This window comes from Globicephala melas, chromosome 3 (genome assembly GCF_963455315.2).
Source record: "Globicephala melas chromosome 3, mGloMel1.2, whole genome shotgun sequence".
Classification (NCBI taxonomy): Eukaryota; Metazoa; Chordata; class Mammalia; order Artiodactyla; family Delphinidae; genus Globicephala; species Globicephala melas.
Genome location: NC_083316.1, coordinates 35,847,032 through 35,873,906, shown reverse-complemented (window position 1 = coordinate 35,873,906; position 26,875 = coordinate 35,847,032). Strand labels below are relative to the sequence as shown.

At 38.1% G+C, this 26,875-nt stretch overlaps 3 protein-coding genes and 1 pseudogene across 6 annotated transcripts in view; 3 read left to right on the top strand and 1 right to left on the bottom strand.

The window, feature by feature from the left end:
* PAIP1 (poly(A) binding protein interacting protein 1) overlaps positions 1 to 20,287 on the top strand; it is a 29,789-nt gene extending 9,502 nt beyond the window's left edge. For all 4 annotated transcript variants that reach the window (XM_060295752.1, XM_030881988.3, XM_030881985.3 and 1 more), the window contains exons 4-11: positions 2,340 to 2,452; positions 6,199 to 6,310; positions 7,940 to 8,065; positions 9,207 to 9,313; positions 12,188 to 12,305; positions 13,062 to 13,116; positions 17,532 to 17,625; positions 19,086 to 20,287. In XM_060295752.1, the coding sequence (XP_060151735.1) occupies positions 2,340 to 2,452; positions 6,199 to 6,310; positions 7,940 to 8,065; positions 9,207 to 9,313; positions 12,188 to 12,305; positions 13,062 to 13,116; positions 17,532 to 17,625; positions 19,086 to 19,179 (819 nt within the window). In that variant the 3' untranslated portion in view covers positions 19,180 to 20,287. The remainder of the gene's footprint in view (positions 1 to 2,339; positions 2,453 to 6,198; positions 6,311 to 7,939; positions 8,066 to 9,206; positions 9,314 to 12,187; positions 12,306 to 13,061; positions 13,117 to 17,531; positions 17,626 to 19,085) is intronic.
* NNT (nicotinamide nucleotide transhydrogenase) overlaps positions 1 to 26,875 on the bottom strand; it is a 259,323-nt gene that overhangs the window by 144,803 nt on the left and 87,645 nt on the right. The gene's annotated exons all lie outside the window — the stretch shown is intronic.
* Positions 9,690 to 12,181, top strand: LOC115866423 (probable phosphoglycerate mutase 4; annotated as a pseudogene).
* C3H5orf34 (chromosome 3 C5orf34 homolog) overlaps positions 24,937 to 26,875 on the top strand; it is a 31,127-nt gene continuing 29,188 nt past the window's right edge. Inside the window, exon 1 of the mRNA XM_060295756.2 lies at positions 24,937 to 25,275. The gene's annotated coding sequence lies outside the window, so the exon portion shown is untranslated. The remainder of the gene's footprint in view (positions 25,276 to 26,875) is intronic.

The following is a 26,875-nucleotide window of genomic DNA, read 5'->3' as shown; positions in this document are numbered from 1 at the left end:
TATATCAGAATTATATTATTATAGTTCTTATTATGCTCGTATTATATCAGGGTTGGTTAGAAAGGCTCTAACCTAACAAACTACAATTTCTGTGATTGTCTCAAAGCCAACGCTTCATATATTTTAAGTTCTACCATTCTATGGTCAGTGATATAGATTTACCAACAGTAAAAAAAAAAAAAAAAAAGGCAGATTAAACCTACATACTCAATTTTGATTCCTCACCAAATACTACTGTAAAATGACAGTGTGGGGATTTTAGAACACCAAAAGCCCATAAGGACTTATATGGCGAAAGGAGATAGAAGTACCCATTTTGGAGACTAGAACGCAGATGGGTGAGTGGTAACTGACCTGGCGGATTTTTTTAAAAGTTGAATTCCAAGCCAGTGGGGAAAGTCGAGAATCGCCCTGATTTATGATGCAGAATCTCCAAAAAGGTTCTAGGATAAGGATGGAATGAGGCTAAAAAGATTGCTTGAACATCTAAAAAAAATTAGACTGTCTAGATCTTTTTGCACTGAGTAACCAGTTTGAAGTTTTATCATAATCCTTCTTGAAGTTATTGAAGGAGGTACTCCACCAAAAGGAGGATTTAAGGATGAAGACATGGGAACTAGGAAACAGGGAATTTTACAGGAGAAGCTAAGTGAATCATCCAGATGATGGTGAAGGGAGATCCCAAGATAGTAGCCATGCACATAGTAGGCCTAGAGGTACAAGGCTTCACTGGAATCGGGCAGAATGCTCCAGGAGAGACTTCCCTGGTAAGATGAGGACACTCCCTTATGTTTGAAGATATTAAGAAGAAAAAACTAATGAGAAGTCAGTGAGAAATATATTTAAAAAGTAGAAAAAATTAAGTCTAGGGAAAACAAGGTTGTGCAAGAGAGGAGAAATCAGCATAATACATGGTACAACTGTAAAGGGAAACACAAAACTATTTAAAAAAATCATGGTGTATCTACAGTTATACCATAGTGGAATGAAGTAAGGTTAAACAGGGTGAAAAGTAAATGCTTATCTTCCTTCGTGGGGAGCTAGTAGGAAATGGCTAAACTCAAATCATGGAGCATGGAGATACGGAGGTTAAAACCTTTTCAGCTGAAAGAATTGAAAGTGGTTGTCTATGGAAGTAAAATTGAGGTATAGCAGGGAGGCAGGAAACTTTAATGACCAGCCTTGTTGTCTTTAAATTTACTTTAAATTTTAAAAGTAAAGGAAAACAGGCAATGCCAATAATGGGAAAAGTATAAATTTTGAATTTCAAGTCTTTTGGGGTACATACATGAATGTCAGGAGGAATCAGTCTTTCTTCCTTGCTGAGAAATGTACAGGGTCCTGTGTGAGCAAGGAAATAATTAGAAATAAAAAGTTCTAACTATAAAGTACTTACTCCATGCCAGGCAATGCTAAACACTTGACCTGTAGTTAACTCATTTAATCCTCAGTGGTTGCAAGGTATTACTCTTATCCCCATTTTATACATAGCTTAACAGAGGTTAAATGACTTGTCTAAGGTTGCACATGAGTAACTAGACCCAACATAGGATTGGAGGGGCATCAGGCCATTTGTTAGATCTAGACTCTGGTAAACTACTACCTTTGTGAGATTGGCCAAGTCCCTTAACCTCTTAATGTGTGTATTCTACTGTTCTTTAAAAACTGCAGTGAAAGTTAAACTTCCTGAGTACTTCTTTGGCTATGTCACACAGTCTTTGATACTCAGTGTTTTTCCACTGTCTTCTTATTAAAAATAGCTTATTTTTTTTTATTTCCTCTTTTATTACCCCAAGTGTTTGGAGTGTTGTTGAAGTGTTAATCTTTTGCATCAGGTACCATTAATTACCTCTTTAGGAATCAAGAAACTGAAGCTCAGGGAGGTTTAGAGATATCCAGGGTCACAAAACAGGCCTGGGATTCTTGTTCTGGACTGCTAGATGCCAAAGTTGGTGCCATCCTATTCCTGAGAAATGCCACAGATCATTAGTTTGGCAAATATACTTCATAATTGGCACTATGCAACTGGGTACATGTACATATTTTGTGCAAAAATTAGTCGGTGTAAAGAGAGATTTATCTCTTTGCTTTCTGCTAACCTCGGGTAAATGGTGGGGAGAGCTTACCTTAATGTTTTTCTTTGTACTTATTCTGGTTCTTGGTGTAAGGTTGGGAGGGAGAGTTAATATCCTTATGCCTAACAATTACAAATGAATTGTACATTTTTCTGTACAGTTTTGGGGGCAGGAATGTTTTTCCTCTTTAGAATATTGCTGTTAAGTGTTTGCATTAATAACTTGATGTGTCTGTGTCATATAAAACTTTTTTCTTTTTGAAAGGCCACATCTATCCCAAATTTCTCTTACATGGGAGCTCGCCTCTGTAATTACCTGTCCCATCATCTGACAATTAGCCCACAGAGTGGCAACTTCCGCCAATTGCTACTTCAAAGGTTAGTGTGTATATATGAAATTAAAGGAAAACTACGTCTAAATGTACTAGAATTTGACCATTCTTCTTTGCTAAAGACTGTTCTTTATAGAAAGTTGCAGGGGAGAATAGGGCAGCCATTCTTTTTTTTTTCTTTCTTTTTAAAATTTATTTATTTTTGGCTGCGTTGGGTCTTCGTTGCTGTGCAGGAGCTTTCTCTAGTTGCAGTGAGCAGGGGCTACTCTTCGTTGTGGTGAGCGGGCTTCTCATTGCAGTGGCTTCTCTTGTTGTGGAGCACGGGCTCTAGGCACGCAGGCTTCAGTAGTTGCAGCTCGTGGGCTCAGTAGTTGTGGCTCGCGGGCTCTAGAGCACAGGCTCAGTAGTTGTGGTGCACAGGCTTAGTTGCTCCGTGACATGTGGGATCTTCCTGGACCAGGGCTCAAACCCGTGTACCCTGCATTGGCAGGTGGATTCTTGACCACTGCGCCACCAGGGAAACCTGGCAGGTGGATTCTTAACTGCTGCGCCACCAGGGAAGTCCAAGGGCAGACCATTCTTACTTGTATAGTATTAAGTTTATAGTCATGTATATGCCTTTTTCTTATGATGGTCTCTGCCTTTGGTTTTGTGCCTAGAAAGGTCTTTTCCTTTTCCAAGATCTTAAAAATGGTCACTTTACATATTTTTTAGTACTTTTGGCTTGAGTAAGGATCTAATTTCATTTATTGCCACATGTTTAACCAATTTTTCCCATACCACTTTTTTGAATGATCCATTCCTTATTAGAACTGCTGCCTTTATCACACTACATCCTTATATTTGCATTGATTCTGGACCTTCATTCTATTCCATTCATTACTTGTTCTCTTCCTGTTTTATTACCAGGCTATTAAAAAACTCTCATTTTTTCACACTAGTCTAGTTAGTTCCCCATTCGTTTGTGTGTCTGTGTGTGTGTGTGTGTGTGTGTGTGTGTAGTCTTCTTTGCTATTCTTGCATGCTTATTTTCTCTGAACTTTAGAATCAGCATGTGAAATTACACAAATGTTGTTACTTATTTATGTTTTGGGATGACATTGAATTAATGAGCTAATGTAGGGAAATGAATTTTCTTATAATCTGAGTTGTTTTATTCAATTACAAGGTTGTCTTTGAGTTTATTAGAGAGTGCCTGTTAGTTCTTTAAAGATACTTTTAATGGTTGCAAAGTATTCCATCGTGTGGTTAAACTGCACTGGAACAGAATAAAGACTCCAAAAGTACACTCCAGAGACACTTGAAAATTAAGCTTTTAACGAAGGTGACACTTCAGATACATAAGTAAAAGACAAATTGTGCTGCTGACATAACTGGCTAGTCATTTGGGAAGAAAAAAAACAAAGATGGGTTCCTGTCTCATTCTTTACACCAAAATATATTTCAGATATAAAACTGAAACAGTAAATACTAGGGGAAAAAATGACAAACAAAAATATTAGGTTGGTAAAGCCATTTTAAGCAAGACATGATACCTACAGGCCCTAAAACAAGAGATTAAACTTAATTTCATATAGATTATAATATTGGAGGGGTCATAAATTTATAAGAAGTGAAGTAAAAATAGGGACATTTGTAACAACATGGCAGTGAGCTCATTTATTTAATATGAAAAGAGGGGCCTCTTAGGAATAAGTAAGAAAAAGGCCAGAAATATTTCTATTTTTAATAGAAGTATTTGGAATGACTCTGGATAGGTGCAGTTTGGAAAAATATAAATGACAAAGTTACAGAAATATCCAACCTTACCTAATCATTAAAGTACAAATTATAGCTTTTGGAAAGATGTGAAAGTTGGCACTTTGAGGAGGTAGGATGGTAGAAAGGCTTGCTTATCTTCCCTTGTGCTACTCACCCCTGGCTCTGCCTTGGAGTTACCTAGAGACTTAAAATGGAGCTAAGCCCCCAGTCTTGGAAATTCTGATATAATTAGACTGAAGGAGAGTGTGGGCATGGTTTATAAATCTCCCCAAGTGTTCTACGATGTAGTCATGGTTGAGAATCACTCTTCTGGCTCTTTTGACTCTGTATCCCCTGTGTGTGCTTCTCTAGTACTAGGGTACTGTCAAAGCTATCAACATGGAAGAACACTAATCATATAACAAGTGAAAAGATCATAATTCTGTTAACTTAAAAATGTAGAATACTTTGAAACAGATAGAAGTTACCTTCACAGCAGTTATTTCTGGGCTGCAGTGTCTTTATCCTTTATATTTTTCTGTTTTAACCTTTTTGAAATAGCCATGTATTAATTTTATAATTGAAAGTCTTTAGCTTAAAGTTTTAGAGTCTTTCCTCTCACCTAGATAATCAACCATGTACAAGGGTAGGGATTTGCATTTGTACGTAATTAACATATATTAATATATAATCTAATAGTAATGGCGTTGATAAAACAAAAAGGTCATTTCATCGAAGCTCTTACCTGAAAAGTCATAAAAGGAAAGACAGAAAGGAAAGCAGCCAACAAGGTGCTTGGATAACTGAATTGGCATTAATTAACTGATCCTTTCCATTATTAACCAGTGTTCTATTTATAGATATCCCAACTTTTTTTCTGATGAGGAATTAATATGTATGAGAAGATGACCAATATCTTTCCATGTCTGACTCAAACAGCAGATGTTGCTCATTTAATATAGCTTGTAAGCATTGGCACAATAAGCTAAGCTGGGTTTATGATTGATACATAAACTGAACCAAGGTAAATTCTTGGACAAGAAATGACTTTTTAGGTTCTTTTTGAAAATTTTTTTAAATTGGTACCTCAGGTATGAAAGCCATTAAGCCTTCATAAGCTGCTCCCTTGGTCTTTAAAAGGAGAACTATCAAAATCATTTTTATAAAACGCATGACTTTTCTAGAATGTTCTTACACCTTATCAATAAAAATAAAAAAATCTTAACACCAGAATGGTGAACATTAAAAATAAATTTTAAAAATCCATTTTAGTAACAGCTGACACCATAATTCATTGGTATAGACAATGACAGGCTTATTGTGATTATTTTAGATAATAAGAGCTATGTAAGCTCTAAGGTGAATGCACCAAGTCAGGGAGAAATCAAACAAGGGAAAATAAATTGACTCCTTTAGTCTCTATTAGAAACAAAGACCCAGACAAAGACCAGATTAATTGCCTTCTATGTTTCTGTGTGGTTTCAATTGGGGACTTCCTCCTCTTACTTCACTTCTCTGATTCGTATAATAGAAATTCTAAGAATAATGGGCTTAATAAGAATTCATTTTCAGCTTAGTTGGACGTCACCTGTATTTATATATCTTTTTTAAAGCTCTGTTCAAAGTTCGTATTTCAGCAAGAGCAGAATATTTTAGGGATACTTCGCATAAAAACAGTGCTTTCTTAAAAAGCCTATGAGACAATAAATAAGGTGAGGCAGTGAGGGTTTTTGTTTTGTTTTTTAGTGCCAATATACAACGAACCTCATGAAATCTATGTAGCTGTAACTTGTTACAGTTTGTTCTAGTAATAGGTTTATTTTCAACTATTCTTATCAGTTTCTTAAAACTAGGAATCTTTGTATGAAAAGATAGTACATATTCTGATCGCTACAATAGACAGGAACACTTTTTATTACAGAAAATCAGAGTGTTGGTGCATTGTACTTGCCTCTGTATTGCTTGTGAACAACCAAACTGACAAATGGTCATCTTGTTTGACTATTTAAAAAACAAAGCAATGTGAGATTACAAAAGGTATGTCTTTATTAGATGTCGGACTGAATATGAAGTTAAAGATCAAGCTGCAAAAGGGGACGAAGTGACTCGAAAACGATTCCATGCATTTGTACTCTTTCTGGGAGAACTTTATCTTAACCTGGAGGTGAGGAGAAATTTTTCTTTTTAGTACTGACAAAGCCTGAGAATATAAATTGATCTCAATAAGGAATTTGTGTTTACTCTTTTATAACATTAAGAGTGAAATGGGAGATAAAGAAAATAGTCTCAGTACCTACTCATGGTAGTATCTGTCCTCAAATGGAACATATGTACCATTTTGTCTTCCTGTTCATGGGCAGTGTTGGGAGATAGTTACTAAGCTATGTACTTTTGGAAAGCCATGGTTTACATGTGATTTCAAGCTTTTGGAATACAGATAGTCACACCTTTTTGAATCCTTGTATCATAAATATTAGCACATTTAGTATGTTGACTTTCAGATGGTGACCCAAAAGCAACTTGCCTTGCAGAGCATAAAACTTTGAAGAGGGGAGAGACTAGAGTTTCTGTGTTTTTTGGGGTTTTTTTTCACCTAATTCACCTACAGTAGTTCTTTTTGGTCCTATTTTATATATTAATCTTCTATATAGAATGTATTTGTACAAAGTCTACAGCTAAATTGGTGGCATACTTGAGTATATGCTTGTTGGGAGGCAACATTAAGTGCTGAATATTACTTTGTAATGGATTTGCTTGATTTTTTTTTTTTTTAACTAGTTAGTCCCAGATATCGGTATACCTTCTTAAACTCTGATTTGAGGACTTAGTATTGTAAATACCACTGAAAAGACACACGAATCCACCGTCAAATGTACATCTCAGTCAGTGCATCTAAAAGGTCTTTGTGCAATCTCGTGCCTAATTTACTATCCCTTTTTACCACAGATAACCTTAATTTTTAAAAAAATCTCATGCCGTAATCTTTCTCAGTTTATTTTTGTATAAGCCAAATAAGAACACCAATATAAAATGTACCTTAAATGAATTGTCACTTTAAGAACGCAGTTGAACTTCCTATGTAGAAGTCATGATATGTGTGGTGGGAGTTATAAAGATAAGGCATGGCTCCTGAACCTACAGTTCTTCAAGCCAGAGAGCTGAGATACATGTTGTATTCTGATGCAAGTTAGAGTATTTTTAAATAGTATAAAAAGCAGAAAAAAGCTCTGTGTTCCCAAAAATGTGTTAATAGGCTAGAGACTGCTTTATGAAGCGGTAATATTAAAGGAGGCTTAAATTATCCTGACCATATATTTTTTTATATATATATAAATTTATTTATTTATTTTTGGCTGTGTTGGGTCTTTGTTGCTGTGCGCGGGCTTTCTCTAGTTGTGGCGAGCGGGGACTACTCTTCGTTGCAGTGCGCGGGCTTCTCATTGTCATGGCTTTTCTTGTTGCAGAGCACAGGCTCTAGGCGTGTGGGCTTCGGTAGCTGTGGTACGTGGGCTCAGTAGTTGTGGCTCGCGGGCTCTAGAGCGCAGGCTCAGTAGTTGTGGAGCACGAGCTTAGTTGCTCCGCGGCATGTGGGACCTTCCCCAGCCAGGGCTCGAACCTGTGTCCCTTGCATTGGCAGGCAGATTCTTAACCACTGCACCACCAGGGAAGACCCTGACCATATGTTTTGTATTGTTTAACTTAAACCACTTATTTTGCCAGCACTTTGTTAGACCATTTGTATATCTGTGTTATATTTTGGCATAGTTGCTTTTCATTTTCTTCTCCCCAAAAGATCAAAGGAACAAATGGGCAGGTTACAAGGGCAGACATTCTTCAGGTCGGTCTTCGGGAGTTGCTGAATGCCCTCTTTTCTAATCCTATGGACGACAACTTAATTTGTGCAGTAAAATTACTGAAGGTAGGTTTTACTTATTTTTTTCTTAAAATGTAACTGTTTCATCCCTTTAGTGTATAATTTAGAGGAAGGAAAGTACATATAATGCACAAATAGATCCAAGAGTTAGTTATTTAAGTTAAATATTGACATTTTACTTTACTCTCAAATTTAATATTGGGAAGGCAATATATACTTATTGTTTAATATAAGAAATTTAAAAGTGAAAAATGGAAGTCCTTCACTCCGCTCCATACGTAAAGTCCCTTTCTTTCCCTTCCTCTATCTGCATGTGTGCTCTCATAAGATCTTACTCTGATGTGGCTGGCTTTTTCGCCACCAAATGAAGGTCTTGGATTTTTGCATGGCTCTTTCCTCAGTAGCTTCCCAGTGTTCCATTGTATGCATGCACATTGTTTATGCATTCCATCCTTGAGCAGTTATTTTCAGTTTAGCCACTGTAGCACTGTCAGTAATATATGCAGTTGTTTATGTAACTTAAATTCTTACCCATAGATTTGGTGGCTCAGTGAGCATGTATACCTTAATTTGATAAGTAATGCCAAATTTCCCTTCCAAATGCTGAACCAGAGTGTGTTCCCACCAACAGTGAATGAGTATACCTCTTTTCCCATATCCTTATCAGTGATGGAGAGAATCAATCCTAGGTTTTATTTTGTCATCGTGATGAGTAAAAACAAAAAGCTCATTTTAATTTGCATTTCTGTGACTAAAATCACTAGTGAATTAAAGCCTTTTTTTGTTTGTAAGCCATTTTTTTAGTTTCTGTGAATTACCTGCTTATATCCTTAACTCATTTTTTCCTGATTGTGTTTTTTAAATTCTGAGTTTCTACACTTGTTGGATGTTGCATATTTCAAAAAGTGATATGTTGATTAAAATTTTATAGCCTTGGTCATATAGCAAACATGCCATACAGTCATTGGCATATAAAGCCTATGATTAAACTTCTGCTATAGTTCATTCCTTTTCCCTGTCAAGAAAAAGTATAGCGATTCCTGAATATTAGATGGTAGAAAATAATTAGGAATATTTAACTTGCTAAATTCATCTTATTTAAAGAATGCTTGAACTACTACTAATATCTTTTTAGAATTTCTGTACTTTATTGAATTCTTTATTTTACTGATACTTGCTTTTTTAGTTGACAGGGTCAGTTTTAGAAGATGCCTGGAAGGAAAAAGGAAAGACTGATATGGAAGAAGTTATTCAGAGAATTGAAAATGTTGTCCTAGACGCAAATTGCAGCAGGTAGGAAAAGAAGTAATATAGACAGCCAGTAGATCTCAATTCCTTGCTTTTTATTTGGGGTTGTTTTTAATCTGTTGTGCTTCATCAGAATACTCTTTATAGATCTACAGAAATTTTTTTTTACCTATGGCTTCTGCTCACCTAACCACTTTTCTTCAATTATGCTTATGAATGGAAGAAGTTAAGATATTCCTGGGGGAATATGAGTCCATTAAAAATAAAATGATTAATACTTTTAAGCTCAATAAATATTTGGGTAAAGTACTACTGTAAGTCCAGTTGGAGGTATAAAAGTGTTAGCAGGATCGCACTGCCTTTAAGAACCATATATAGCCACAGTTACATGGAATAAATTTCAAGCCTGTCTTAAAAAAAAAAAGACAGCAGGAGCCAGGCAGTGGGCTGCGAGCATGTAGACTTCACCTCAGTGCGTAAGAGAGCACGTCAGACCCTCTGGACAGTGCTGGGTGCCGTTGACCAAATGTGGCTCTCAGAGGCGAGGACAGGCTCCTCAGTGGGCGGCAGTGAGGGCTCTGGCCTCAGTAAAGCAGAAACCACTGCCAAGCGCAGCGAGGCCCAGTGAAGATCTGAAGGCGCTCCTCTGAAGTCCCACTACCTCCAGTGGAGCCCAGTCATCCCTTCCACAGCAGCATCAGTGAGAATCGAAGGCATGGAGACCTCACTGCAGGTTAGCTACCCTCCCATGAGAGTCTGAAGGATACTATTACCAGAGCTCTGCCCTTTTGGAAGGAAGAAATAGTTTCCCAGATCAAGAAGGGGAAACGGGTATTGGCTGTAGCCCACGGCACCCGCCTCCAGGGGCATTGTCAAGCAGAGAGGGTCTCCGAAGAGCTTATCGTGGAGCTGAGCCTGCTGACCGTGAATTGGACAAGAACATGAAGCCCATCACGCCTGTGCAGTTCCTGGGGGATGAGGAGACTGTGTGTAAAGCCATGGACGCTGTGGCTGCCCAGGGCAAGGCCAAGAAGGGAGGGCGAGCAGCAGACAAACTACTCCCAAGGACACCCTCCCTGCCCATCCCATTCCTCTGCACTTCTCCCCTACACATATCAAACTGACCGCATCTGTAAGTTGTAGATCCAGATGGGGACCAGTGGCTCCCAATTTCATATTAGCCATTTTTTTCTCTTGGACCCACTCCCTTCATGCAGTCTAGTCAGAATGCACCTCTGGGGCAGGGTTGTCAGTCCAAGCAAGGGAAGACTTGTCCAAGAGGGTGGACAGGAAGTAATTCGGGGGCGGGGGGTTGCTAATGCTTTGTCTATTACTAAGGATCTGCTTGAGTAAGGGTTGGGGGAACCATGTTAGGCGTGACCAATGAGGGAAAACAAGAGAGCCTATTTATGTTCCCAGGGGCTGGTCCTGTATTATTCTGTAGTCAGGTGACTGGGTGGCTGTAGTCATTCCAGTGGAGAATGAATGTAATATGCGTGGCGATTGAAACAAATATTTCCTCCCTGCCTGCAGAAGATTGGGATCAATCCTGGATGTTTATGTGTTGTATTTACTTTTACAAAAAAGTATATAATTTTTTTTTAATTTTTAATTTTTTTAACATCTTTATTGGAGTATAATTGCTTTACAATGTTGTGTTAGTTTCTGCTGTGTTACAAAGTGAGTCAGCTATACGTGTACATATACCCCCATAACCCCTCCCTCTTGTGTCTCCCTCCCACCCTCCCTATCCCACCCCTCTAGGTGGTCACAAAGCACCGAGCTGATCTCCCTGTGCTATGCAGCTGCTTCCCACTAGCTATCTGTTTTACATTTGGTAGTGTATATATATCAATGCTACTCTCTCACTTTGTCCCAGCTTACCCTTCCCCCTCCCCGGGTCCTCAAGTCCATTCTCTACATCTGCGTCTTTATTCCTGTCCTGCCCCTACGTTCATCAGAACTTTTTTTTTTTAGATTCCACATATATGTGTTAGCATATGGTATTTGTCTTTCTCTTTGTGACTTACTTCACTCTGTATGACAGACTCTAGGTCCATCGCCCCACTACAAATAACTCAATTTCGTTTCTTTTTACGTCTGAGTAATATTCCATTGTATATATGTGCCACATCTTCTTTATCCATTCGTCTGTGGACACTTAGGCTGCTTCCATGTCCTGGCTGTTGTAAATGGTGCTGCAATGAACATTGTGGTACATGTCTCTTTTTGAATTATGGTTTTCTCAGGGTATATGCCTAGTAGTGGGATTGCTGGGTCATATGGTAATTCTATTTTTAGTTTTTTAAGGAACCTCCATACTGTTCTCCATAGTGGCTGTATCAATTTACATTCCCACCAACAGTGCAGGAGGGTTTCTTTTTCTCCACACCCTCTCCAGCACTTATTGTTTGTAGATTTTAAAATTATATAATTAAAAAAAAAACCTTCTGGGGTTTCTGATGACTGTTGAAATATTCCCACGTGTGGTCATCAGAAAATGAGCCATTCCTTACACCAACATGGGATAAGCTCCTTGATTTCCAAGGTGTAGGAGTTCATCCTCTCACGTGTTAGAATCCCTCCGCTGCCTTATTACTTTGTGGTAGTGAAATGCCTCTTGATCACGTCCAAGTGTGTCTTTCACTGTGCCAGATTTCTGAATCATGTTCCAGTTGCTTGGCCTGCCACTTGGGCCCAGTACGCATTTGAGCATAACTGTACTAGATCCTTTTTTCCAGATCAGTATAGTAAAGGAGTGATGTGCATTTTTTTTAAAAGATAAATTTGTGTTATTAAAGGAAATGTCTAGAATATCAAAGCATGTTAAATTTTTGAAACAACGTTTTAGGCATCTGTGATATATTAGAGCACAATGACACTTGCTCGTTTTAACTCATTTTCAACTTTTGTCTGCAGAGATGTAAAACAGATGCTCTTGAAGCTTGTAGAACTCCGGTCAAGTAACTGGGGTAGAGTCCATGCAACTTCAACATACAGGGAAGCAACACCTGAAAATGATCCTAATTATTTTATGGTATGCCAGTGTTTGCATTTTAAATTTGGTTATTGCTTGAATTCAATTTTGGCAATTTGTAGATAAGTTACATAAACTTATCTCAGAATTTAATACCTAATAACTCTTTTCACTGGCTTAGAGTCACATGGCAGCCATGGAAGGAATCCTCAGTGAAAGGGTAGACTAGACAAAGAGCCATTCAATGGCAAGGGAAATGAATAAGGTTTGACTTGGACTTGGGTGAGTGTAGGGATTCCTCAAAGCAGTTTTTCCAGAGAATTCATGATCAAAGGCCTGCATTTCAAACTTTTACTTGGCATTTTGTAGTAAAGTAAATTAAGAAAACGAAAATGATTACCAGGCCAGTGATGCCCTGAAGCTCTCGACAGGATCAAACAGAAAGAAACTATGGAGGAATGCTCTTACAATCCAGTCTTGGAAATACTTAAAGAGAAAAATGGTTGCAGGGGGTGGGAACCACAACTAAAAATCAGCTGACACTAAATCACAGTGCACGACGACGCACCAAGTCACCAAGGGTGTGACAGGCGGCAGACGGTGGGGTTAGACCCACAAGAACTTGAGATAATAGAATAGTAATCTGAAGACCATAGACTTTCCCAGTGAAATGAAAATGGCTGCTAGGAATTTAGTTTTTTGCTTGTTTTTGTATTATCAGGTACAGATGAATGAAATCAGCCATGCTCAATTAATGTGCTTTAAAAAAGCAATTCTGAAATGATAACATGTTTTAATCGCTCTGATTCCTCCTAGAATGAGCCAACATTTTATACATCTGATGGTGTTCCTTTCACTGCCGCTGATCCAGGTATGTTGTCTCAGTCATTTTCCGACCATTTTTTGGTAAGATAGTAAATTACAGAAAACCATACCCTCACTGGCACAAAGTTGTAGCATTTTGAAGAGTTCACATCGTTCTAAAATATAGGGTAAAGGTTTGTCTCACTAGAATATTCTTATAGTTACCACTTGGAACCATTTCACATCGAACATTTGATTCAGTATATAGTGTCTTGTCACCCTAACAGTGAAGGATTGGAAGAATCCCTCAATTAAATGCAAGCATTTTTATTTTATATTTCCTCTAATATTTTGTTTTTATACTCTAAACTTTCAGGTAGTTAAAGCGGAAGGGGTAGTTATACTATATAGTTCACTATATAGTCAGCAGCTTTCATTGGTACAGGTTAATACTTGCAGATACTAAAAATTGTGAATCTTATTAATATTTGGTGGGTCAGTTAATTAAAATCTAAATCTTTGCACACTTCCCTTCCCAGAAAAGAGCCGTTTTATAGAATGAGTGCTTTAATTGTGATCAACAGAACTGCACTGTGAGCAAGAGAACATTTCCCCACTTTGAACAAACTTACAACCAGCTTATCAGAATTTTCCCATTTGTTTCCTCTGGATAGCAGGACTGACTGCTATCCAGTCAGTCCACAGGACTGACTGTCCTGTGCCTCTAGCACAAAGGGGTAGAAAGAAGAAGCACTTAACTTCTCAATTTTAAATTATGAAATATTCAAAAATATTAAAACCACACACAAAAAAGGGCATATTGATTCACTGTCAAGATTGAACCAATTTCACTTATCAATATATACTTTGGGTCTTTTCAAAGAAATAAAACCCTTTATAGATAGTAATAACCATTCTCTGTTTCTATAATTGATACCTCACCTTCAAGTCCAGTCCTTCCATAACTTCCCCCCACAGAGGTAATTACCGTCCTGACATTGGTGTCCTTGTGCTGTCTTTTTACTTCATGTATGACTGTAAATGATAGGTGTTGCCATACACAGCAGTATTGACCTAAATGGTGCCTTATTGTGCACATCTTTTTTGCAACTTATTTTTTATTCAGTATTTTTGGTGTTCATGTTGATTGATATATATATAGGTTTAGTTCATTCATTTTAAATGCCAAATAATAACCTACTCAGAGTAAACCACAGTTTATGGATCCCCTCCCACTTGTGGATGGTTGGTTGGTTCACACTCGTTACTACCCACAGTGCTGCGCAAACATCTTTAAGAATCTTTGTGCACATGCAGGAACTTCTTTAGGGTAACAAAGTAGAATTGTTACATTATAGGCTATATGCATCTTCAACTTCACTAAATGTTGCTAAACTGCTTTCTATCATGATTATACCACTTAATATTCCCACCAGCAACATGTGAAAGTTCCTATTTCCCATTGTTGGCAACACTTATTGATACCAGACCTATTTTTTTGTCAGTCTGTTTGTATGAAATTGTAAACTTTTATTTCCCTACTAGTGGTAGTGAATTTCTTTTCATGTTTCTATTGACCTCTTGATTTCTTTGTTTGAGAATCACCTGTTTGTGTCCTTTGCCTGTATTTCTGTTGGATCATTTGTCTTTCTCACTGATTTGTAATTACTTACATGGCCTGGAAAGTGATCCTTAGTTTCTCCTAGTATGTGCTGTCTTTCCATTTTATGTGTTGTCACTTAGAAGCTTTGAGTGTTAAAGTCTTGTTTGTGCTCTCTGTGACTTAGTTTCCTTACTATGATCAAATTCCATTGTCTTCTAAACCTTGTTGCTTTTTATATTTAGGTGATTAATCCATCTGGCTAGTTTTTATATGTGGTAAATGGTAGGACTTAAATATTCTATAGTTACTCATCTCAGCAACAGGTCATCCTTCCTCTCTTGGACAAAACGTTCCTCTGTGTACCATGTAACTCCCTGTAGATTTGTGTCTTATTCCTGTGTCCATGAATGTGGATCTTTCTTCTTGTTTGTCTTGACACCAATACTGCATTCTTAATTATTCTTACCTACTGTAAATCTTGCTATGTCTGGTGAGACAAATTTCCCTTCGTCCCTTATTCTTTGAGGCTACCTTGATTCATTTTGGTTCTTCGATCTTCATCTTTGTCCAATCTGTTTTTCCTACTTATTTCTAGTGGCTGTTTTATTTATAGAAATTCAATTTGGTTTTCAAACTGAATTTTGTTTCTGCATTTTGTTCAAAGTATCTTGATCTTAAAGTTTTGAGTCCTTTTTTTCTCATCATTCTAAACATGCTTATTTTTGCTTCATATTTTTGTTTTCTTTTCATTCTAACCCTGTTATTTCTAATTGTCATATACAAAATGCTTTATGTTGTGTTCTTGTTTTGCAGTCTCATATTTAACTGTCTTTCTTAAACTTTTTTTGTGGAAGTGATTTCAAACTTACAGTAAAGTTATAAAAGTAAAAACTGTGCAAAGAACATCCATCTACCTTTTACTCAGATGTACCTTCAACAGTTTACTCCATTTATTATTTGTTCTCTCCACACTCACTTTTTTTTTCTAAATCATTTGAAGTTAAGTTGCATATACTATGGCCCTTCATGACAGCTCCAGCGTTTTAACCGCCTGTTTGTTTTTGTTTATGAAAACTTGTGGCTTGGATTGTAGGAACATCTCTCCAAAGGGGGGTTTATATTTGCTTGTGCCAGGAGCCACAGCGGTAATACTGGCTTGGAACAAGTTTCTATTTTCTTGTCGTAGGGATTCTTTATGTGGATAATAGAAATTTGAAGTGCAGGCCCATTGTTAAAAATTCTCTGGGGAACCAGTTTCTTCAGAGTACTTCTGTCCTCACTCCAAACCCAGGCAGAGACAAGCAAGCTTCTTTGCCATCTCCCTTTGCCACCGAGGTGTTTTTTGTTTTTCCTTGGTTCACCTTTTGTTTGCAATACCAGTTCTTTGAATGTTCAGCCTTTGTGTTGGTGGGATGGACTTGGGGCATGAATTCCATCTCTCTGTTTCACATGGACTCAAGGCCTTGCTTTCTGACCTTCTGTGGGTTTTAAAATCGAAACCCTTTGTTCATAATACCACCTGGTCTATCAGCCTCCCAGCTGCAGTAGTTATGTATGGCTTTCAGTTCCCTTCTCGTTTCTGTCATCTGGTGACTTGATTGTGTGTGTGTGTGTGTGTGTGTGTGTGTGTGTGTGAACTCATTCGTACATTTAAAAGAATGTTTTATCTGTTGCCTTAAGTATTTGTTGCAGGAAGGTTTTATAGTTAAAATTGTCTCCAAATTGCCAAGATTGGGTATCAAAATATCACTAACCCTTTAAGCTAGAATTAGAGTTTTATAGAGACTGACAGTCTTGGAAAAACATGGTCTCTATCGAGTTAAATGTAATTACATCATCCTCTCAAAATTTGAGGTAGCTGTTGTTCATAAGAAACTAATTGTAAGATAACTAGTTTTAATATACACTGACCCATTTTATTATTCAGAGGTAAGGACTTCATACACACATGCTAATCTTAAAAGATACTCGGTAACTCTGCTTAAGACAGTTGGCAGATGGAGAGCTATAATATCACCTGTTATTGCCTTAGAAGAGCCCAACCAAGGGAAAGTTAGTATAGCTGAAACATTTATCAGGTATCTACGTTCCAGCTGTCTCTAAGGAGAGGGAAGAAAAGAAAATCTCCTATGCTCAGAACATTTGCTAGGTTAGCCTCCTCTGATTGAGAAACTTCAAGCAATGATGGCTCTTACCTGCCAGCCAGGTAGCTCACTTTAGCTCCTTGGGAAGGAGTAATGGGGGAGCCAGAAACTAGGAGGTTTGATTGAAATCCCTCCTTGTGGAAGGAAAAACAGTAGTATGGAAGAAACATGTTCTTCCCCAACAAGTTAGGACAATATCTTGTCTGATGGAAAGAAGCAGCAGAGAATGTAAACAGCATGCACACTGGGTGTGAAATGTACTCTGTTATGTTCATAGTGGCTTTGATTTCCATCTTATATTTAGAGGAATATTAAATATACATTTGACCCCTGAACAACACAGGTTTGAACTGCACAGGTCTGTTTATATGTGGATTTTTTCTCTAAATATGTGCTACAGTACTTACACAGGGTTGGTTGAATCGCGAATACAAAGGAAACGTGTGTAAGGAGGGCGGGCTAAGTTATATGTGGATTTTCGATTGTGTGGAGGGTCAGTGACCCTAAAGGGCCAACTGTATAATTTATGAGCGTATTTTGGGGGCGGGGAGAGATAAAGCAAGCCAATTAGAATATAAGTTTTATAAAAGATATTCTTAAATATGTAGTTGGAACCTTGCTGTTATTTAAATGTATCTGCTTAAATGAAAAGCCATAATATTAAAAACATTTTTAGGGATAACTGGCCATTTCATATGAATATTTTTCAGCATTAAAATTTTTTATTTTTTGTAGATTACCAAGAGAAATATCAAGAGTTACTTGAAAGAGAAGACTTTTTTCCAGATTATGAAGAAAATGGAACAGATTTATCAGGGGCTGGTGATCCGTAAGTTCTGTTTAGCTGCTTTCTTTTTTGGGGTTTTTTGGGTTGTTTCTTGGGTTTTTTTTATTGGTGGGGGGGTTGTTTTGCTTTGTTTGGCCATGCCGCGTGGCTTGCCAGCATGATCTTAGTTCCCCAACCAGGGCTTGAACCCGGCCCCCCTGCAGTGGAAGTGTGGAGTCCTAACCACTGGACTGCCAGGGAATTCTCATCTTTAGCCGCTTTCTTTGTGAAATTTCTGTGGCCACAGTTTGTAGATGGAGTTTAGACTAGAAAAGATGATGAAAGAATGTGCATTTTGATTTAATGGTGTTATAGTGGTATATATGTAGTAGTTATTTACCAAAAATTTTCAGAAAATCATATTAGAGAAAACACTATGGTTCTGAAAATTAAATATAGTTAAGGTGGAAAAACTATTAATGTAGCATATTCAAACAATTAGTTTTTATAAAATAAATACTATTATTATACCTAAGACTTTAAATAAGTAACTAATGCTGTAAGATCTTAGGTAAGTTCTGTGCCTGTTTCTCCATCTATTAAATAGGAATAGTAGACCCCTCCTTGAGTTTTTTTGAGAACTAAATGAGATACATAAATACTGAGACAGCCCCCTGGCACATAGTAAAAGGCTCAAAGCTTAGCTGTTAAACGATTAAAATTAAAACATAGATAATTATATAAAAATGTTTGGACTGATAGACATATATAAATTATAGTCCTGTTCTCATCTCTCAATCTTCATCTGCCATTCTTTGTAATAAAATAAACTTTTACTGTATTACTCATTTATCGTTAGACCGTACTGCATTTTGTATATGGAAGGACCAAGAACTTACGAGGTTTAGTTCCAGTTCTGTTAACAATTCATGTGAATTTGGACATGCTACTTGGATTCTCCTCTTCATAAGTGGAGGGTGGAAATAAATTAAGTCTGTGGCTTCAGTTTTTCTTATCCCATCTCATGTGTTGTAGGTTTTAAAAAAAAAATGAACCACCTTTATTCTGTCTCTAAGTAGTAACATTTTAATTATAAGTCAGTGTAAGATTTTCTAATGTTAACATACTTTTATGTACTAGTTTAATAGAAAAAAATACAGGGATGTGCTTCCAAGCACAATTAGGAAGGTTCAGCCCTGCCGAGAGTATACTACTGGAAATTAAAGTTGCCCTTGGCATTGAATTTCAGGTTATCCTCTAAAGTTTTGTTTGGTAAGCATTATATTCTCTTTGCCCTAATGAACTTGTGGCATTTCAACATATGGCCTTGTACTAGAAATGGGAGAGGAAGAAGGAGAAAGACCCATCAGCAATTGGTAGGATTGGCAAGATAGTTTTGTCACATGTTGGTAGAAAGGGTCATGGGGGGGGTGAGGAGACACATATTTACTTTCATGGCGTAGTATCTTAGACATTTTCTGAATTAAAAAACATTAAACTTGTCATATATGCTTCTTTCACAGATACTTGGATGATATTGATGATGAGATGGACCCAGAGATAGAAGAAGCTTATGAAAAGTTTTGTTTGGAATCAGAGCGTAAGCGAAAACAGTAAAATTAAATTTCAGCATATCAATTTTATAAAGCAGTTTAGGTTATGGTGATTTAGCAGAACACAGGAAAGCAAGAAAATGTGTCACACTTATACCAAATTAAGGATGTTGAGTTATGTTACTAATGTATGCAACTTTAATTTTGTTTAACACTCTCTGCCAAAATAAACTTTATTCCCTATAACTTAAAATGTGTATATATATAAAATAGTTTATTATGTACAGTTAATTCCACTGTTTTGGCTGCAATAAAATCGATTTTGAAAAAAATGAAAAATGTCGAAAGTAAATTTTGCTAGCTGGTTAGAAGCTTATCCTTTAAATTCTACTTTCCTTGAGGGAAAAATTCTTAGCCTGGAAATACATATTACTGCAAAATGTAGCATCCTTTTTTAGATATGAGTATTATAGCTTTCACTTAGTTTTACATTTAGTGTCTCAATGAATTGAGTTTCAAATATGAATCAGAATCATGAATATCTTTAGCACTGAAGTCTTAGAATATATCATTAACAACTGATTCACATATCCAGATGCTATTTGAGACCAAGGGCTTTTAAAATGGCTTAAAAAAAAAAGACTAAGAACTCCCAACTAAACAACCAAGATTCTTCACTGAGGATTTACTGCAATTCTAGAATTGGTTTTTTTCACCTAACCTCACTACCCTAAAGCCTGGAACATTATTCTGCTTTATTTATATGACTTTCTCATTTTTGTTTTATAGCATGAGTTGCATTGACTTTTTTACTAGAGAATTTTACTAGATCTTTGTCACTCAAGTTTTCATCTGCTTTATAATTGCTATACCTTGAGAATCACTTTTCTAATACTTTTATTACTATAATGTGGTACCACCTCAGCCCTACCTAATTAATATTTTTACCAATGTCAAAAATCTTTTTCCAACTAACTAAAAGTAAAACTTAATGTACAAAAGGATGGCTTGTAAATATGCATGTAAATAGTTCTGTTAATAACCCACTGTTTTACATTTGGTACATCTGTGTCTGCCTATACAATCAGCTTTCTCACTTTTCTGCTTGTTTATTTGGTCTGGATTAAAATTAGACTTTAAAAATAAAATTTAAATAGTTTTGTTTCCTCTAAGTTTTTGGAGTGGTATCCTGGTATTTTAAAGAGTTTCTGTTGAACTTTTTTACATGACATCATAAAGTTCAGATTTGAAATCAGAGAAACTATACTAGGATAGAAGATATTCTTTGAACAAGAGTTTCAATAACATATACATCTACTCAGAAAAAAACCAGCAATTATAAAACATTAAAATTCTTTAGTGTCCTTATTATAAAAGAGAAATATATATGTAATTGGGGCTTTTGGAAATTGTAATAGTCAGAATTCTTTTTTTCAAAATGGCTCCTAACATGGTGGCTAGTACTTTAATCTGCAGTTCTCTAAAGATTGTGCTCACTGTAAGTCTGAGGGATAGGGGGAAGGGGGTGTAGGGAAGGGGCCCGACATTAGACTGGGGCCAAGAATATGCTAACTGAATATACTTTAAACTTTGCCCAGTCGCTCTGTGCATAACCACCCAGTTTATCTGCTAGCTCATTGTCACCAACTACTGCTGTACTCAAAACAGCTACCAACAGGATCAGTGTGTTCCAATTACTAGTGCTACTTAAGTAACCACCCAAACTTAGTGTCTTCAAACAATAAGCGTTTTATTATGCTCATGCTTCTGTGGCTCAGGAATTTGGACAGGGTACAATAGGGGTGGCTTTTCTCTATCCTGCAGTGTTTTGAGGCCTCGGCTGGGAAAACTAAGGACGAGGGGTGGCTCCAACAGCTGGTGGCTCTAATCATCTGGAGTCGTCTTGACTCACATGGCTGATGACCCGGCTGAGATGACTTGAAGCCATCACTCGACCAGACCCACCTACACAAGGCCTGTCCACATGGCTTGGGCTTCTTGCAACATGGCAGCTGGGTGTTGAGGGGCCATTGCAAAAGACCTGGAAGAAGCTGCCTTGGAAGCTGCGTGCAGCATTACTTCTGCTACAGTGTCTTGGTTCTAAGTGAGACGCTTGCTATAAAGCTGTATCAGATAGAAGGCCTTCAAAGAATGTGTGGACATGCTTTAAAGCTGCAACAGTACATAATGAAAGGAAGAGTTGGCCGTGTCCCACGATAGTTGGCCTTTAGGATTGCCGTATCTTCAACAGAAATATGGATCAGTAAGTCTTTTGTAACAGGGACTATTAGTACAGATCTTTAATGAGCAAGGACACAAAGGTGCCAGTGAATGTTAGTCTTGTGTCTGGTAACAAAGTGCAAATATTAGTCTGAACCTGGCAGTTGTGTCATCAACTCAGATCCTCTGTATTGTCAGTGCTCTTCAGCCAAAGACTATCAGGACCATACCTGTACCTGAATGTGCTGGGTTTAGTACTTGTTGTCGTGAGGCAGAATTTACACCATGCGGAACTGTGGGGTATGTCAGTAAGAGGGTGTTCAAAAGAACTTATAGGATTTGGGCTTTGGTTGGATAATTTGGGAGAGGGCCTAAGAAACCGGAGGTACACTAGCTTAGATGCTGTCAGAAAGCAGGGGCAATTCTATGATTAGGTATTTCATTCAATCTTACCTGTAGGGAGGACAGTAGAGTATGGATTAAGTTGTAATTTGTTTAATAAAAAAATCGTCACATTTATCGAGAGAGGATGCTTGGTGTAAAAGAGTAAAAACCTGTCCAGGACTGAAGGACTGAAAATTAGCTCGTACTGAAAAAGAAGGAAGTAGCCCTGCCTATTAATCAGTCTGGGAGGACAGACACAGGTAAAGCCAGCTGCAAATTTAACAGGAAACATTTTTCCCCAAGGCCATGACCACCTCTTTGTGTGACCGCTGCTCTGTTAATAATGATGTCTCCAGACCTGCTTTGCTATCCTCACCCATCTTTTACTGGGGATACCCAATTGCTAAACTGCACTCACCTCATGATAACAGCAGTTAAACCCTGCTTCTAATCCTGTGCAGAAACAGCATCCAACCAGGAAGTGGTCTCTTCCCTTAGAGCTTCCTCAGAATTCTTCAGCAGGAACCCAAACCTTACAACGATGACGCCCTCCTCCCCCTGTGGAGAGCACCATTTGTGTTTCCTCTGAAGTGTGCTTTCTTCCTTACATGTCAAATATTTTGTCAGACTACAGGCTTGAGCCTGGTGGTCTTTGGCTGACTAGACTTTAGCAGATGTAAATAATTTAAGGTCATGTATGCTACTGCTGTATTATGTAAGCCTAGCAAAATGCCAGCCCTGGACGAACTGGACACTGCTGCTGCATCCAAGCATCTGGAGGTCATGTTTCTGGTAGGTTTGTACTGCTATAAATTCATAGTCACCACCTTCATTTAGGCTGTCAGTGCTGCCTGTAATCTTACATTTCTTCATTCTCTTGTTTAATTCAAACCCTCTCTACTCTGCTTGCCCCTTTATTCCCTAAAGACTTGCTTCACCGGAAAAAAAAAAAAAGCCACCAGACAAATGTATACAAATGCATCTGCATGTACTTCATTCCTCCTCTTCCTGTATAAGAAGTATCCCTCCACCTATTAAAAACCAGTTATTCAACATGTGCTTGAATCCCATGCCCTCTCACTCTCATGAACTCTATTGTTACTTGGTCTGTAATTTTTTAAAAAATCTTTCTGCATCGGCCCTTTGCATGAGCTGTTGACCATGCCATTCCTCTCATCAAAAGAAATCTGGCCCTTACATTTCTCTCCAATTACAGTCCTATCTTTGGTTCCTAGTCAGACTTCTCAAGTGTTTTCCCATTTTTTTTTCCATTTCCTTACCCATTTGCTCTTCAAACCCACTGTAGCTTCTGCCACCACTATATACAACAGACCTCATTCGTCAATAATGACGTCCATGTCATTAAGTTGAATAAAGACTTCATTCTTTAGCTTGTTCTCTAGGCAAGACACCAAAATTGAATACACCCAGGCATCTAGAATACAACAGCTTGCTTTCTAGCTTTTGTGCTGTTTCTTAGTGTTTGGGGGGGATTCTTTTCCCTTACCTAATCTGTAAGAACTGGTGTTCCTCAAAGCTCAGTCCAAAGCATTCTTTTCTCATGTCACAATATCCTTGGACTATTTCATCCTCTGAAGCTTCAGTTAGCATCTATCACCATTGACCTCCATATTTATTTCTAATCTCCTGATTCTAGACCTTTACTAACTTGTTTCCACTGGGAGGTCTCACAAAATTTGTCATGCTATTCCCTAAATTTACTCTTCTTACATTCCCCCCTCGTTGATCGCACTGACACCTACTCACTTTCCCCAATCAGAAACCCCTGGAATTGTTTTTAACTCCTACTCTTAAATCATCCCCAAGACCAAAGAGTTGATCTCTTAAATATTTCTTGGAGCTATGCTCTCCATTCTCACTGTCCAGTCTTGAGTCTGAACTGCCGTCATCTCTCCTGTTGCTCTTTCAAAAGCCTTTTACTGGGCTCCACACGTCTGTTCTCATATCCTACAATCCACTCTCTATTCAGTAGTTCCAGGAATTTTTCTAAAGTACAAAAAGCACCACAAAACCCCTCTGTGGTAGACAGAATTTATATATAGGAGGTTCTTATACACTGGAGGGGGAAAAGGTGGGAGCTGGATAGGGCCTAAGTTAGCACTGTGTAATAAAACTGATGTTACAGATCAATGAAAACATGGCTGTCTGAGGATGCCCTTATTACACTTTACATAAGATTGAGGTCAATTTGCATATCAGACTTTTAAAAATGGAGATGAATTTAAGGAGCTATACTTCAGTCCCTTAGTGCTGCCACCTTTTGCTTAAAGCCCTTGTAATAGTTTACCACTGCTATTAAGATAAAGTCCATAATTCATAAATCTGTACTACCTACCTCTATAGCCCAATTTCAGGCTTCTCTCCCCTAGGAAGAGCCTCTCTCTTCTCTTTAATCATTCTTAAACCAAACTGGGGTTTTTTTTCAGCCCTTTTAAGGGGCCAGATCTTTCCTTTGGGCCTCAGAGCCTTAACACAAGGCTGTTACTTCTGCTTGAAACACTTTCCCCCTCTACTTGGCTAACACCTACTTAGCCTTTGGATTTCAGTGAAAATATTTCTTCAGTCTAGGTTAGGTCTGCCCACTATATACTCCCACAGACCTCTGTATTTTATCTTAGGAACACTTATCACAGCTGTGATCAAATTACTGTCCAGTCGTTTCTTTCCAGTTAATCTCTAGCCCCCATCCTCAACCCTGGGTCTCATTCGCTGCTTTATCCCCAGCACGCCCAGCACGTAAAAGGCTCTCCATAAATACTTGTTTTAATGGAAATAAATAAATATAGCAGACGCGTCCACTCGCCATTGTAGAAAAAGATTTAAAAGGTAAAGAGAAACTGTTTAAAGTCATTTTCTGATAGCAAACTAGGAAAAGAAGGTCTCTATCTTTGCCCAATTTTTTTAACAGCTTTATTGACGTATAATTGCTTAGATTATTTAAATAACCATTACTCCACTAAATTATACCTCTGTAGCTATCTCGGATAGACCATCAGAATGCAAGTCCCAACCAGGTTTGAAACGACCAGGTCAGACCAGCTCCTTGTGGGGTACCGGAAGTAAAAACCGGAGAGGAGCGGACCAGCTTCCGGACTGGGAGCCCCCGCCTCCCCTACTTCCGGTCCCGTCCCCCGATGCGAGCGGAGGGCGGGGTCAGGTCGGGACTTCCGGTCTTCATTTGTAAAGTGGGGCGGCTTTTCTAGGATGCGGGAAGGTTTGAATCGCAGCTGTTTGCCTTCGCTTCCTCTCCGGGGTCAGAGCTGTCGATGCTGCTGCTGCTGCTCCTCCGCTCCTCTGACTCGACGAAAGAGCGCCAAATACTCTCCCTGTGGCCTTATTCCTCTCGGTTATGATTGTTTTCTTTCATCGAGAAACATAACTTGCTGGTAATTTGTTAAACTCAAAACAAATTCCTCGAGAAGCAGTCGTGGGCGGGCGCAGACGTTTCTACTCCGACCATTTTGGCAAATTAAAAGCACAAGGGCCGTTGATTGTCCTCATTTCCACGACTTTTCAGCTCAGAACTGCTTGCTGTGTGAGTTTAAGATGTTGGTTGTTGTTTTGATGAGGCTTTTTCTGTAACTAGATAGCGCATTTTGAAAAATGAGGTTCCCGTTTATGTCAAGAACAAACTTGTGGCTTTTTGATCGTTAAATGTACTCGGACGTAATGTGCTGGGTAGTGAAAACACAAACAGGAATAAGACAGTAGAGATGACGCTGGAAATTTAGGTTGGAGCTGGATTATTTTTTTTATGATGCCAGGAACTTTAGACATTTCTACTGTTTCTTGTGTATGCTTGATTATTTAAATAATCTAAACAACAATTATACCCCAATGAGCTGTTAAAAAAAAAAAGAAAACTTGGCTAAAGATAAAGACCTTTTTCCAGCTGTTATCAGAAAATATGTTTTCCAACTGTGTATCTGCACTTGTTTTTTTCAGAAATAGCAAGTTGATATCATGCATATATATGATACGTATAGCTGCAATATAAATATATTTATTGCTATGAATATTTATTGCCGTTTAACAAGTATGTAGACAAGTGATGTAAAGCGGTTGGTATGGTCGGGTTGTGGAAAGTTACTTGTGAGGGCAGTACTGGAAATGGATTGGAGAGGGGAAAAATTGGAAAAAGGTCCCAGACAGTCTACAGGAATGGAGGGGAAAGTTGAGGCCTGAACTAGGAAAAGGAGGAGCCAGATTTATGGGGGAGACTGACAAAATCAACAGGACTTGTTACTTGGATGTAAAGGGAAACGGTGAGAAATCAAATATTGCTAACATTGAGATGCCATTAACTCAAATTGCAAATTCAGGAGGAGCAAGAATTTTAAAATTCACTTATATATTCTTATATATTACTTACATATTTATCATTAAAAAAAATTTATTGCACCGTTATTATTGGCCAAGTATTGTTTTAGGTGCCAGGGATAGAACTGTGAATAAGACAGATGAGGGCCCTGCTCTGATTGAGTTTATGTCCTAGTGGGAAAAGACTAAAAGCAATAAATAAATAGAACAGTTTTGATAGTAATAGATATTATGAAGAAAAACGATGAAATGGTTAAAAAGTGATTGGGAGATGGTTGGGAACAACTTTAACTGGTCAAGTTAGGCCTTTGAGGAAGTTAGATATTTGTGCTGAGATATTAATGGTGCCAAAGGACCAGCCATGTGATGAGCCAGGGAAAGGACATGCTAGGCGGAAGGAACAGTGCAAAGGTTCTGACATGTGATACAGCTTTCTTAAAAAAACATTAAAAAGGCCAACGTAGCTAAGTTGTCCTGAACAAGGAGGAGAGGGTTAGGAGATGACATTGGAGAGGTAGAAGATGACACTGGAGAGGTAGATGGGGGCAGGTTGTATGGCTTTTATAGGCTGTGGTTAAGAATTTGAGTTTGGGGCTTCCCTGGTGGTGCAGTGGTTAAGAATCCACCTGCCAATGCAGGGGACACGGGTTTGAGCACTGGTTCGGGAAGATCCCACATGCCAAGGAGCAACTAAGCCCATGCACCGCAACTACTGAGCCTGTGCTCTAGAGCCCGTGAGCCGCAATTACTGAGCCGGTGTGCCACAGCTGAAGCCCGCGTGCCTAGAGCCTGTGCTCCGCAACAAGAGAAGCCAC